Below are 14,163 nucleotides of genomic sequence, written 5' to 3' on the forward strand. Positions count from 1 at the left end.
TTGCTTTTCTTAGTTGCCAGTACGGGTAATTCCCAAATTCAGAGAATCCTTAAACCAGAAATTTAAAATCCACTGAATTTATTAGCCAATATTTTCACAAAGAAATACCTAGGTAATAAATCTTGTGATTTATTGGATTGTCTTAAGTACACCTACAATTGACTCCTGTAGGGCTGGAAGGTCGACTTTCTTCTTTTTTTTTTTCTTTTTTTAAATCTCTGTTACCTGACACATCTATCACAAGTACTTTGTGCCTTCCCATTCTTTACAAGAATGTTTTGCTTCCAGCACATGACATTTATTTATTCTTAACAGAAATGTTTTAAATCAAATTTAACTGAGTATGACCTAACTAAAAAACAAAAGAAGAAACCCACTGCTGGCGTACCTTGGGTGTGCTTCCTTTAATAAACTTTTTGATTGAAGACAACAAGCCGGTTTCATTTTTCTGGGGTTTCCCTCCACCACCAGGTAAGCTCTCCTCCACCTCCGAGTGTTTCCTCTTCGCCCTCAAAGCACGTTGTGTGTGGATTTGATTCGATTGCTGAGAAGCTTTCCGCGTTCTCAGCCTCATTTTCAGGTGTTACACATGTAAAGCTATAACGGGAAAAAAGCAAGAACGCTTAGTCATTGAAGAAATCACCAATTCAAGAACTTCTGTAACACTGACAGTGTTCTGATGCACTGAGCTTTTACATCCATATATATGGCTTCATTTAAATCAAAGAGAAGAGCTATTTAAGTTAAAGCATAACGTTGGCAGAAGAACAAATGAATATAACCTGGCCACGGATACATCTAACCATTAGATCCACGCGGTTTCTGCGTAACCTCCAATCGGAGTAGTAGGAACAAAAAAATCTACCTGCTTTCAAGATGAAAAGGGTTGTGTGGTGCCTGGTGTCTTCAGCATCAAATGACTAGACTCAGTGACCCAGGCAGTCCTTCCCAGCTCTGCGTTCCTCACAATACTTCATTTTAAGTCTCTACCTTAAATTTGAGATAAGGCATAAATCTAAATTTGTGTCAAGTGTCCACAGAAGAAGAAATCACAAACGGGACTATGCATTCCATATGGGTGATGATGCAGCAGTCCAACAAAGGAACCTACGACTGATCTTCAACACAACTCTATCTGGGAATAAGATTAGACACAGGAAGACTTACACAAGGGCAACAGTTATTACAGCAGAGTGAAAGGCCATCCCAGAGAATCTGTCCCATTTATCTCCAACCCTCAACTGGACTGCTGCTATAGTCGAATTTGTGCATAGATATAACCGCTTTTCTGAGGGACGTGCCTTCTTCAGTTGACTGAAGCTCATACTTGGGTTAATTTGAACGGGACTACTCATCTGCCTAAAATCACGCACATACCGGATCAGGAGCAGAGAAAAGAAGCAGCAAGAAATCCATCTGAGTTTTAACGCGCAGAAATACTAGTAAGAGAGAAATACGCATCCCCTAGCTGAAGTCATGACAAAAAGCAATTTTTTTTAAAAAGAAAAGCATAGGCTTATCACTATAGGAACCAGTATCTGCCTTTCTGAAGTGCATCTGGCATCGATCTTATTGCTGAATAGACAGAATAAATAATCTATAACGTTTAAAATACAAGTAATGTCACAACAGCTATCTTGTTTAGGAAAAGACAACCGTGGCACAGATATAATTCACAAACATAGAAATACTGTGATCATATTTTTAAAAAACAGTCCAAAAACTGTACACCGCTGAATTCGTTGGCCATCAGGTAAATCTCTATCTCAAATGAAAGAAGAATGAAAAACATCACTACGGACATGATTTTTAGAAGACTTAGCAAAAAAGTACACAACTGGTACTGTGAAGAGTGAAATACTTTAGTTACATATAATACTTGTTTTAACTGCCAGCAAAGATGGACTTTCATTTTTCATACGAACACGTCCAGCGTTTTCCATCAGCAGTTAATACAACTGTTTACAGACAGGAAAAGGACAAGTCAAGATTCTTACACGACTGAAGCAACTACAGCAAAAGTGGGCTGATATTTCAGGTTTAAGGAAAAACAACAGAAACCATAGGCTAAATTTATAAAAACTGGTTCCTTATAATCTTGCGCCCTCTAGTAACAGAAGCATAAAAACTTGAAGTCCATATGAGTACCCCTTCGTTATTAATATTTGCAATAAAATCTGCATTTCATTTAAAAGAATCCACTGCATGTGGAAAAAAGCAATGCAGAGAAATAATGAAAAGAATCCCCAAAGATTTTAATCCAATTTTCTGTTCCTACTCCTTGCCACTAGAAAAATAAAAAGATAAAAATAACATTCTTTTACAAAGATGTAAAATAAATATGCCTCTTATCGGAACTTGCATCTCAACTTTTCTTTCTTACAAACTGCTGCCAGATTAATTTTTTGGGTATGACTTATGGTGAGAAGGATCCACAACAATAGACGTACGCTCCTATTGTACTGCTGTACGAATCAGGAGGACCTCGTTACAAAATCGAAGAAATTATCAAGATACCTTAAAACATATAATGTACTTTCACTTCAGAAATATTGAGGAACGCATTATTTTTTTATCAGCGTTGTGTGGATTAAATCCTGTACTTTGAGTTAGTATGACTTACCAAAATCATATTATCCTAGGCGGCTGAAAAAAGAACAATTACATTTAAGGTTCCTCAGTGTTCCTGCATGTGGGAGATGAACTCATTCACAACCCCAGGAGGAAATACAGCCTGAGACAGAAAACGGCCATAAAACTTTTAAACCAAATACTTTGAATATATCAATGTTTCAAGTTAAATAGTTAGCAATTTGTTGGAATGAAGTTAGAGAAAACAACACTGTTTTGCCATGCTAAAAATATTCTTAAAACTCTCCAAGGAGCTCTAGTCCCTCCATGCTTTGAAAAGGGAATTCTATTAGCAATATTATCAGCCTGTTTAGGAATTAATTTGGTTGAATTATAACTCTCTGAAATCCCTCGATCTGTGTACTGCACGGAGACACAGGTTAGCTCGCAGCCAGCGATCTCTAGGGCAGAGAAGCGAGCAGCGGAGCGCAGACGGCAGAGTCATAAACACTTCAACCAGCCCAGCGTCAGCTGGTTTCCAATGGGCATGCCAGGCTCCCCCACACCTCCCACACCCCAGCCCTGTCCCACCAGGGACGCCCGGCCGTTCCTTTACGAATTCCACGGGTTGAGTGGATTTTTGTTTCCAATCCTTCCTGCCGGGAAGCCCAGCACAGGAGCTGAGCAATGAGGCAGCCTATTCCCACCATGGTCCCTCGGGGACAGGAACCACATTTATGCTGAGAAGTTGAGAAGTGGGAGAAGGGGAATAAAATCAGGATATAGGAGAGAAGGTACGAGAACATGCAATCACCAGAGCAAACTTCTCAAAGGTACTTTAAGACGTGGTACGATGGCATGAGGGAACCAGCGGCTTGCTCCTGCTCCCTCCTCATTTCCTTCCCACACTCATTTCGGAGTTTGTCTCCTCCTCAGAGACCAGGCTGGCAAACCGAGCCAACCAGCGGTTTTGTGCCAGTTCACTCCGTTTATAAACGGCATCAATGGGCATCCAAGTAATGCAACAGAGCAGGCGCTGCAGAAAGAGAGAACACAGCACTCACTCGAGTGACACAGGTAGACATCCCACAGCCTCCTGAGCCGGGGTATTCTGGAGAGCTGAACAGGACAGAGGTCCCGAGATGGATGGAGAGAAGCGGGGAGTCACTCATGGCTCCATTCCCAGAGTACTCACTGCGACAGAGCACAGGCTTCAAAGTGGCCCTGATGTCTTGGGGCAAACAGGTGGGTACCACATCTACGCTTCTGTTAAATCCCTCCAGGATGGCGACTCCACCACTTCCCGGGGCAGCCTGTTCCAATACTTGACAACCCTTTCGGTGAAAAAATTTTTCCTAATATCCATCCTAAACCTCCCCTGGCACAACTTGAGGCCGTTTCCATTTGTCCCATCGCCTGTTCCCCAGGAAAAGAGCCCGACCCCCCCTGGCTGCCCCCTCCTTTCAGGGAGCTGCAGAGAGCGAGAAGGTCTCCCCTCAGCCCCCTTTTCTCCAGGCTGAACACCCCCAGCTCCCTCAGCCGCTCCTCACAGGACTTGTGCTCCAGGCCTCGCACCAGCTCCATCGCCCTTCTCCAGACACGCTCCAGCACCTCAGTGTCTTCCTTGTGGTGAGGGGCCCAAAACTGGACACAGCCCTCGAGGTGGGGCCTCACCAGTGCCGAGTATGGGGGGACAGTCACTGCCCTGGTCCTGCTGGCCACACTATTGCTGACACAGGCCAGGATGCTGTTGGCCTTCTTGGCCACCTGGGCACACTGCTTCAGCCGGCTGTCGACCAGCATCCCCAGGCCCTCTTCCACCAGGCAGCTCTCCAGCCGCTCTGCCCCCACCCTGAGCGCTCGTGGGGTTGGTGTGACCCAAGTGCAGGAGCCGGGCACTTGGCCTTGGTGAGCCTCTCTCCATTGCCCTCGGCCCATCCATCCAGCCTGTCCAGGTCCCTCTGCAGAGCACAAGAGGAGGATACTCCAACCCGAACACCAAAGCTCAGGCCCCAGCACTGCTGCTCTTAAGCCTTTTCTGTACTGTAACGCTTTTGTGCCCCTCATAACCGTGCTCTCAAGTTAAGCCAACTACAGAAACTAATTTTCAGTCACCTGTGCTATGAACTCTCTGGAAAGGGTGTATTGCACAGAACTGAAATAGTCAGGACTCTCTAAAATATGTGTGTTGAGTATATAAACATATACACAAATCAGAGTCTTAATTCTCATTTACCCAGTTCAAAAAACTCTGGAAGGTAAGAAGAGAGTTACACTGAACTAATACAAGCTTTTGGTTGACCATAGATAACCATTTACCACAGGGAATTAGGAATTAAGCAAATGAACAGTAAAATATAACGGTATTTGGTATATTCAAAGATGTAAACCACATTCATTAAAGTGTTACTTATACATTTTGAGAAACTGGGAAACATCCTGCAATGTGATTCTGTAAAACAGCAGTCTTTTAAAGTATTCTGGTGAGAAATCTAAGACGACTGTCATGTCCTGGGTAGGAATTAAACAAGACTACACTAAAAACAAACATGTGTAAAAAGGAATTAGACAAAATTGTAAAACATTTGAAAGAAGACTGACACTAGTGAAACTCCAATTTGAGAATGAAAATATTACTTAAAATTTGCTATACTACAAGTTGCCTGATTTTTCTAGAACTGAAACAAATATCAGGCAGACAAAAGATGAACCAATTTAATGTTCGTCAGTGGTGAGTATGTATTTATCCAGCAAGGAACCATTCAACTCATCTGTACACTATTGCCAGAGAGTTCCTTGGCTCATTTCACATCCTGGGTATCAAGCCTCGGGTTATAAATATCTTTAATGGACTTAGCAACGGTTACCTACAATCCTCTCAATGACAGAAGTTTGCTTTCCTAACGCTTGATACATTTGGCAGTGGACAGCTTTTACTTGAATTATATTTGTATTTCTTTTCGGAAACAAGCATCAGCCAGACTACAAGACTTAACACACACTCTCAGTCAAAATAATCAAGTCCAAACATGTACGTGAATTTCCTTCCTCAAACGCGGACAACTGGGATTTCACCACACGTGCCGTTGGGCGAGGAGCCCGACTAAGCGACTGTGTAACCGCGTCTCCCGGTCAGCCCCATTCCGAGGGGACGGACTGATGCTGCTGCCTGGGAGCCAGCGGCCGGACAGTCGCTGCACGTGGGATCGCACGCAACAACCCTGAGCAACTTCTGCGCCTCGATTCTCCTTCCAGCAGATTCTGTTAGGAGCTTGCTGCTCAAAATCCTCTCTCTGTGCAACAGCGGCATTCCTCCACATCGTGAAAGGTTGATTCTGAAGCATCACCGCAACGTCATGAACCCAAAGTCAACTGAATACATTCATAACAAATATACTGAACGTTTAAAGACTCGAGCCACGTTTCTGCACTATATACATGTCACATTTCAAACCCTCAAAAGAGTCGTCTTTCTTGAATTCCTTCTGCATCAACAATAAACCCAGAAAGCAGGGGGAAAGGCAAAAAAAAAGAAAACACTCATTCTTCAAAAGAGAAATACATGGCAAAGAGGGACTAAATGGAATTCTCATTAAACAATTTGTGAGACAGGAAGATAAGAAATAAAGGAGCTATTAAAAAGCAGCAGCTGAAAAAGCTACAGCTGCAATAAATTCCCCGTTTTCCCGAGACCCACCCCCCTAAGTTGTCATGCTCACTACCCTGTAAATACTGTTGTTGTTCCATGGCGCAGGTACCGTGTACCTACAGGAAAGAAATTCCTGCGAGTGACTCATATTTCTAAATAAGAACATACCTCCATGAAATCTCCAGTCAGGGGTGATCTATTTTCCCACCACATATGGTACCACTGTTTTATCTATTTTTCCCAAAACTATTAAAAGTAAAATTAGGTGAGGCACATATAATTGCAGGGTTTAAGGCTTTTTGATTCAGGAAAAAGTTTTAAGATGGTAAAAGAACAAGAGTGACGAACAATAGGAAGAGATAACTGACAAGAAAATTTAAAATTATAGCATTGAACGATTTCTACATTTAATTTGGCACTCTGTGATAACACTGAATTGCCACCACTGAAATCTATATATTCCAAGCCTGAACACCGCAGAGCTCCAGAGGATTAAGACAAGTGAACACGCTTCAGGAGCGTAACTCCGTGAGCGACAGGAACACGATAGGTGAGTTTTATTTTTTTTTAATTTTTGTTTGTTTGTTTGTTTTTCTATCTGATCAATTTCTCCAGCATTCCAACCTGACGCCAGGCAGACCAGAGAGATGCTATAAATCCTATGGATCCCACAGGGTACCGTGCTCTGCCCAGGAGCACAGAAGGGGGACGGATGCGCAGCGCTGGAGGGCGTGCGAGCCCGCCCCGCTGCCCTCCCTGGCGCTGGGAGGGACTGGCAGCTTCTCCTGAGAGGCGAGATAGAAAGATTAGAGGAAAGGATGAAACTTGTGTCAGCTATGTTGGGATCCCCAACATCTTTTACGCAACAGAGCTTCTGCTACTATAGATTATCTCAGCCTCCTATTGTGCACACAGCCTATGTTGACGGAGTATTTTTTTCTGCTGCCCCAGTACATCTCCCTTCCAAAGGGCCAAAGCCAGACAAAACGCACTCCCTTCTCTCAGAGGAACCGTGCCCATCCGTTAGTTTTTGCTATCATGGAGTCGATGACCAGCGAGCACGAAAAATTCACACTGCAAAACAAAGTGTACTGAAAAATTTTGTGGAATGTAGCTGATCTTAACAACCACAATATCCTTCCTGCATTACTTCCACAGCTTTTCTTGAAACACTTTTTACACAAGTCAAGAAGGGAGCAATTTTTTTTTTTTAGATTTTGAGCAAAAGCGTCAATGCATGCTGTTTATGCTGTAGATACAGACGGGTACGTGATCAATGCACACAAAGCTGCAAACTGTCACCAAATTTAACAGCTGTGATAACTGATGCAGGGGTTTGAACTTGTGAGGTACCAGTGGTGGGGTCAGGGTGCCACCATCAACCAGCTCAGACAACGCAGACCTCACCGCTGAGAAAACCTCTTCATTTCGTTCAAATATTTCTGGACATACAAGCTGGAGCACAGCGGGCAGATCCACAGAAAGAGGAACCAAGAACAAATGTTTTCTTCCATTTCCTTTTAAACAAATAATACCAGTCATATTTTGTCAGCACATTTCACTACTGTGACGTGACCCAGATTTCAAGTATGAAGAAACATCCCAAGGAGAAGCCGTGTCCACTGAGCTGGCTGAAGTCCACTCACATGGTACTAGTGATGCTCTCAAGAAACGTAAGATCTTAGTCTAGCGTACAGAGAAGCCTGAGTCCCCATGGGGAACGGGCAAACAGCTGACAAGCCAACGCCTGGTGGGGAGAGAGAAATACGGGACAAACGATAGCCCCAGTGAAATGATATACATGTCTGAACTCACAACAAAGTCGAGGAAAATGACTTTATGTAGATAAAGTCTTCCATCCAGACAGGCCCCAAAGCACTTTACAAACTTCAAGGAAATGCTTTTTGTTAGTTCAAAGATGCTGAGACTTTTCCCCCTCAAAGACTCCTGGACTTTCTTTAACCAACTTACTCTCCTTCCCTAGAAAATTACTGCAATTTCATGTTATTCCAGCTGATGTAGCTCATATTTTGCAACATACTCTCTTCTCAAATCTTCGAGTGTGTTCTTCTGCCACGGCTTCTAGAGAGACAACTATTAACTAGGAAACCACGATTCAAAGAAGTTTGGAAGTAGTGCTTGTATAGTGTAGGTAAAAGCAAAATAAAAAGACAATGTTCTATAAAAATAGCAAAACGCACAATATGTACTACTCAAATGTTGGTGCTTGGTTATGAAATCTGGATAAATGTATAAAGAAACCACAAGTTTAATCAAAACAATAGCTAGCAATTATAACTACCAAAGACACAATGCAAATGGCACCTCTAAATTCTCCTTGTTTCATTGAAAGCACCTTTTACTCTCCTCCCTATCTTTCAGGTTACCAAGTCATTTCAATCTAAAATAAAATCATGCTTGAAAACCCTGGGCTTCGGTCCCCTTGTTTTAACGAAGATTCCTCTGTATGTCTGCCTTGGGCTCACAGACGTAGTTCTACGCTCCCAAAGCTTAAGCATCTCCCCTAAAAGAAACATATTCTAAGAAAGATTTTGACAAAGAATGAAACCAGCTTTTTATAATTGGCCTTAACAGAAAATAGATTTTCTGTTACTTTATTTTTCTGCTCTAGCAATCATATTTTCAGGCACCATTGTTTTGCCATTGCTTTGCTAGCAAGGCTTTGTTTTGATTATACTATGTGCATTTGGAACCGAAAGTTTATTCCCTCCTGGCCAAGATATTTTTCTCTTTGCGACTGAGGGTACACGCTTGTAATTAATGCAGTCTTTTCAGTTTGGGTCAGACTGCTAACCAACGAAGAAAAATGGAGAGCTGGGTTAACCGTAGAAGACTTAATCTCAGAACAGAACCTGAAAATCTGCTGCTGAAGAAAGATACTATTTACAATCGGTGATGCTGCCAAGAGAAGAATTTACATTAGTCATCTTCAGATACTGCAGAGGTCACCAATAGCTGAGATGTTTTGAAATAAAAGTTTGCAATGCTGGAGTTTTAGAGGAGCGGGTAACAAATTCCACTAGAACCAGTGCAGTTCCTGTTGAGGTTCTGGAACAGCCCAGCTGTCTTCAGACATATTAGGCTCTCTGGACATTTAATCCATGCTGCTGGGCACACAGCGAGCCTATTTTTGGAAGTCATCTCCCTCTTGTTACAACCCGTGGTATAGACAGGTTGCTAAACACTTCCTGAACAGACCTTCCAGGATGTTGTCCAACCACGAAAAAATCCTAATTAGTTACTTCTTTTAATCATTCATCCCATTCATTTTAGGTACCTTTTTAATTAAAAAAAAACAAAAAAAACCCCAAACCCCACAACAACCCAAACACCCCTACCCACCCCCGCTCCCCCCCCAAAAAAAACCAACCAAAAAAAAATGAAGATTAATAAGCCCAAGTAAGTCTCTGTTGGACTACAAAAGCCATGGAGTAACTCCTGTGTTTGTTATGAGAAGCCAGTCATTTTTGCAAGGTCTACACAGACCCGAGAGCTGCATTTTGCCTAACTTCACCAGAACACCTCATCTCGCTCTACTTCACCTTAATCTTGCTGAGGGATCAGAACCACAATCGCATATTCCACAGGACTTTGTCAGGTTCCTATCTTTTAAAAGGCTAGGCAAGGTTTTTGGCTGCTCCTTCGGCCTTAAAAATAGCAGACTATTTTTATTGTAGTACAAAAACTCTTTAAATGATAATATGATTCTTATTGCCCCAGAAAACATTTTTCCTTGGTGCACCATACGGCTTCAAAACTTCTAAAATAGTTCAAACTGTCCCCTCTCTACCTTGTAAGGGGCTGCTATTACGCTCTTCTCCCACCTGGCTCTCCTGATTTAAAAATAAAAAAACAGCCAACTCTATTGTTAAAAATGGGGAAAATGCCATCACAGTCAAGATTTTTATCAGTCACTGTCCATACAAATTTTAAACTCAACATTTTCCATTACATATACATGCTGGTTTAAACCTGACTTTTTCATAGCCCATTCTGGCCTATTTCTTCCACAGAAAACTTCATTGTTATAAACTGCCATCTCTGAGATTAATTTGCTGGCTCATGCATGTACCCAAATTAAAACTGGTATAGAAATAAGTGCTAAAGTTTTAGCAGCTTTACTAATTTCTGAATGGTATTATGTTTTTACACATAACCTTAGAACATAACATTAAGACGCTATGCACTTGAACCTCATTCAGTTTCAAAAACTTAACTGAAATGAGTTTCAGGGACCTGTCCGATCCCATCACAACAAAGCTAACTTACACATTTTATTTTCTTTCATTAATTTTTTTACTCCACTTTATTTTGGGTGAAAAATCCTCATGAAAAAACAAACCTCACTGGCTATTCAGTGGCAAGTGATAGGAAGTTCCTGGTCAATATTCCGACAACATAAAGTATAATAAGCACAAGTTGCCAGCAAAAATTTTGTAAGTCAAAACCGATCTGCATACACACTACACACACTATAACATTTCCATTGTTCCTTGATTCTACTCTGAATTTCACTTTTTTATTTCACAAACTAATTGCCTCCAGTTTGATCCAACATATCTCTGCCACTTCAAAATGCGTGAGATGTAATGAAATAATTACTTTATGGCCGTAAAGTAGCAGATATGGCTCTGTAAACAAGCAGGGAATTGCTCTGTGGAGTGAGAAGACAGTGTTTGGCTAGTGCCTGACTTTGGAAAACTTACCTTTGAGAAAAAGGAAGGAGCTATAGAACTATTAATGCCAGCATTACTGATGCTGTATGGTACAGGTTGACATTCTTAAGAAAAAACACACAATATCAGCCAGCATTTTAGCATGCCTGGCAACCCAAGAGACTTTTTGAGTCAGAAAAAAGGAAGGCTGCACATCTGTATCGCAGGGTATGGATTCCTATGCTACGCTAGTAAATCCGACTGGAACAGAGCCGGCTAAAGTCCACTCATCTCCACACTCATCCCATAAGTCTGTATCTATAGACTGCAAAACAGTGAAAACTGTAAAAACAAAACGTGCTGATATCACCTGTGACCTTACATGGTTGTTGGATTTTTCTCCAAATCATTCCCCAGGATGAGAAGCAAACGTGGGGAAAGCCCTTCCATCAGGAATCCCACAGAATAAGAAAGGTCCATGCCACGTTCCAAAGCAATGCAAGTCGTCTTGACAGTGGTTGATTTATTACATTACAAAGCGGTCACATCATAATTTGGGAGAATTTTCCACATACTGCAGAGACCTAGTTTAACTTAAATACCAAACAAATACTTGGAAGAAAGTTAGTTGTTACCTTTGTGCCATAGTGTATACGTGACAATGCACACAACACTGAAGCACTGAAGAAACAATTTAGCAAAACCATGGAACAGTACTCTTGGTATTTACAAATGTTTTAATGAAAATAGAAGGAATGTTTTCTAATTTCCATACCCCCTTCCTCTACATCCCTTCCAGCTCGGCAGGTACTATTTCATCATGCATTATGACCAGCTACATGCACACGCCAGGCTATAGTTCAGGGATGTTTTCTCCAACAGCAAAATGCATTTGAGGAGCTCTTCATTCCTCTACCAACTATGTCATTTCTGCCTTTCAGCGTGTAGTTGCAAGACGTTAGTTTTTGCCGAGCAGCTGGCGCAGGGAGTTCCAGCCTCCCCTTCTCGGGCACAGCTCACTCTCAACCGCGCTGATAGGAGTTTGCTCCGTAACAGCCTCAGCCCATCTAACTGCTCCCCGAGGCGGCTCTGGCACTCAGCTAACCCTCCAGCTAGCCATATTTTTAGGCCAGCTTAGTAAACTGAAATGTTTCAACACAGAATCACAGGAACAAGGGGTGGAATAAAAACATACAACTCCTGGCAGGGGAAAGGACAGCCATAGGAGTAAAGCAGCAAGCCCAGGGCACGGGGTACAAGCACTGTTCCACGATTGTCCCGGTATAACTACTTAACCGAACACAACTGCTCGGCTGGCAGCACGCTCTGGCACAGCCAGTGAGGCTGGCAATGGCACCGCGTTCTCCTGGATGGTGCTCCAGAGCCCAAAGCAGTACACGGGAGAGGGCTGCTCCTGGGCAGGAGGGCAGCAGAGGTCACCCTGCTCTGGAGCAAGAGTGTGTGGCTGGGAGGATGCACCCAGGGTCACACCACTTGCGCTGGAGGCCAGGGAACACACCCTGGTCCCTTTCATTTACTGGCTGGTGGGACCAGAGCAGTGGGGAGACTCTTCGGAGCTGCTGTGGAACCACAGCCTCAGCTGTGAGTTCAGCATCAGCTGTGAGGCTGGCTTCTTTTTGTTGATGTGATCAGTGAAACTATTTGGGTTTAAAATTTTCCTTTGTTATGTTAACAAAGACCATCCGGTCACAAATTTTTAAAGCAACAGTATTTTATGTCATGGGCTTCATTTGCTTATTGTACTCTTTGAAGGCTGTATTCTTTAGCATAAACATCGATAAGCTTTTTCTATTACAGTTGATTTTTTAACAGCCTGGTTTCTAGAGAAAATAAAGCTTATGCAATTGCACTGTCCATAACTGTCTGTGTGTCTTGTCAGTGCATTCCTGGTAAATGTGGAACCCACTGACCAATATCAACCCAATTTCACAGAGGGAGAGGAATTTCAAACATACAAAGTTCCTACAAGTTTTCTGAAAATCAAAAGCTATGTAGGTAAGACAGTAGTATACAAAAGTATACACTTTTAGTATTCCCAATAAGCTAAAGACGGCCCAGTCCTCACCCCACATCCACCCTCACTAGGTACAGACACGCTCCACCTTGTCTCCTCTCATGTCCACCCCGGAAAAAAGGCCACCTCCGCAGCAGAGCTGGGGTAGTGAATGCAGAGCCACGCGTGTCCCTGCCAGCTCAGCCAGCAAACCCAGCGCTGGCTCTTCCCACGACAGGAGGAGAGCTAAGAGGAGGTGGGGATACTTGAAATACTGTGAATGGAGCGTCTGGAGGTGCTACGGGAGACGAGAGGACTGGAAGGCACAAAAGAATACAAGTCTGAAAAAACACCCCTTATCAATTCTGCTGTTCAAGAAACAACGTATTAACTGGATTATTTTAGTTTGTGCTCATTATTATCTTGTTAAGAAGAATCTGCATTTATGACACTCACAACATGACAATAAAATAACTCAGAGTTTGAAGAAAAATGCTAAGCTCACCATTCATGTACATGGTTAATGTCTTTTGTCCCTGAGCATCACAGTGGATCAAAACTCCTACAGAGTAATATTTTAAAATCCACACATTAAAGGGGGAAAAAAAATTAAATCATTCTCTCTTCATCCTTTCAGTATCATATATGTTATAAAACAGAAATTAGTTTTGTAAACTCTCTTTGAACACAGAGGATAAACAAAGTCCAGCCAAGTTAGTTTAAGCACCCATCAATTGCAAACTGAATTAATTCGGTAGATGCTGTGCAGAAGCAGATGAGGAGTGTCCATCTAGCCACAGGGAAAAGAGCAGAGCTAAGCCATGGAACTCACCTAACAGGCGAAAAGGCATCCCTTCAGGCATTCGAACGCTCTGCACAGGCTTCGCCTCATTTGCTGATAACCTCTGATGGCTGACTGAAAGCTCTTACCCCTCTTTTACAGCTTTTTCACATCAGATTCGTCCCTCCTTCTGTCAACTACTGTGTGCTTCTCACTCCTTTCACAAGGAGCTTAACACAAACAAAAACTTTCGAAGTGGCATGGCCTCTTCTGCCCTCCCATGAGGCAAGACGTTGTGTAACATAAATCTGTATCAGTTTTTAAGTTTGTATCTAGCGTGAGCTTTTGAAACAGATCGTCTCATCATCCCGTTTATAGTCCTTCAGTTGACATAAAGCAGCCTCAGAGGACACCCGCTGGAGCCCTCCGACTGAAACTACACTGGAAGATACACTCCAACCACTAAAGGACG

The 14,163-nt window shown here is 42.6% G+C and overlaps 1 protein-coding gene across 1 annotated transcript in view; it reads right to left on the reverse strand.

Annotated features, from left to right (window-relative positions):
* CTDSPL2 (CTD small phosphatase like 2) overlaps positions 1-14,163 on the reverse strand; it is a 48,061-nt gene that overhangs the window by 26,618 nt on the left and 7,280 nt on the right. Inside the window, exon 2 of the mRNA XM_063347050.1 lies at positions 389-597. Within this exon, the coding sequence (XP_063203120.1) occupies positions 389-574 (186 nt within the window). The 5' untranslated portion in view covers positions 575-597. The remainder of the gene's footprint in view (positions 1-388; positions 598-14,163) is intronic.

Source organism: Chroicocephalus ridibundus, chromosome 9 (genome assembly GCF_963924245.1).
Source record: "Chroicocephalus ridibundus chromosome 9, bChrRid1.1, whole genome shotgun sequence".
NCBI classification, from domain to species: Eukaryota; Metazoa; Chordata; class Aves; order Charadriiformes; family Laridae; genus Chroicocephalus; species Chroicocephalus ridibundus.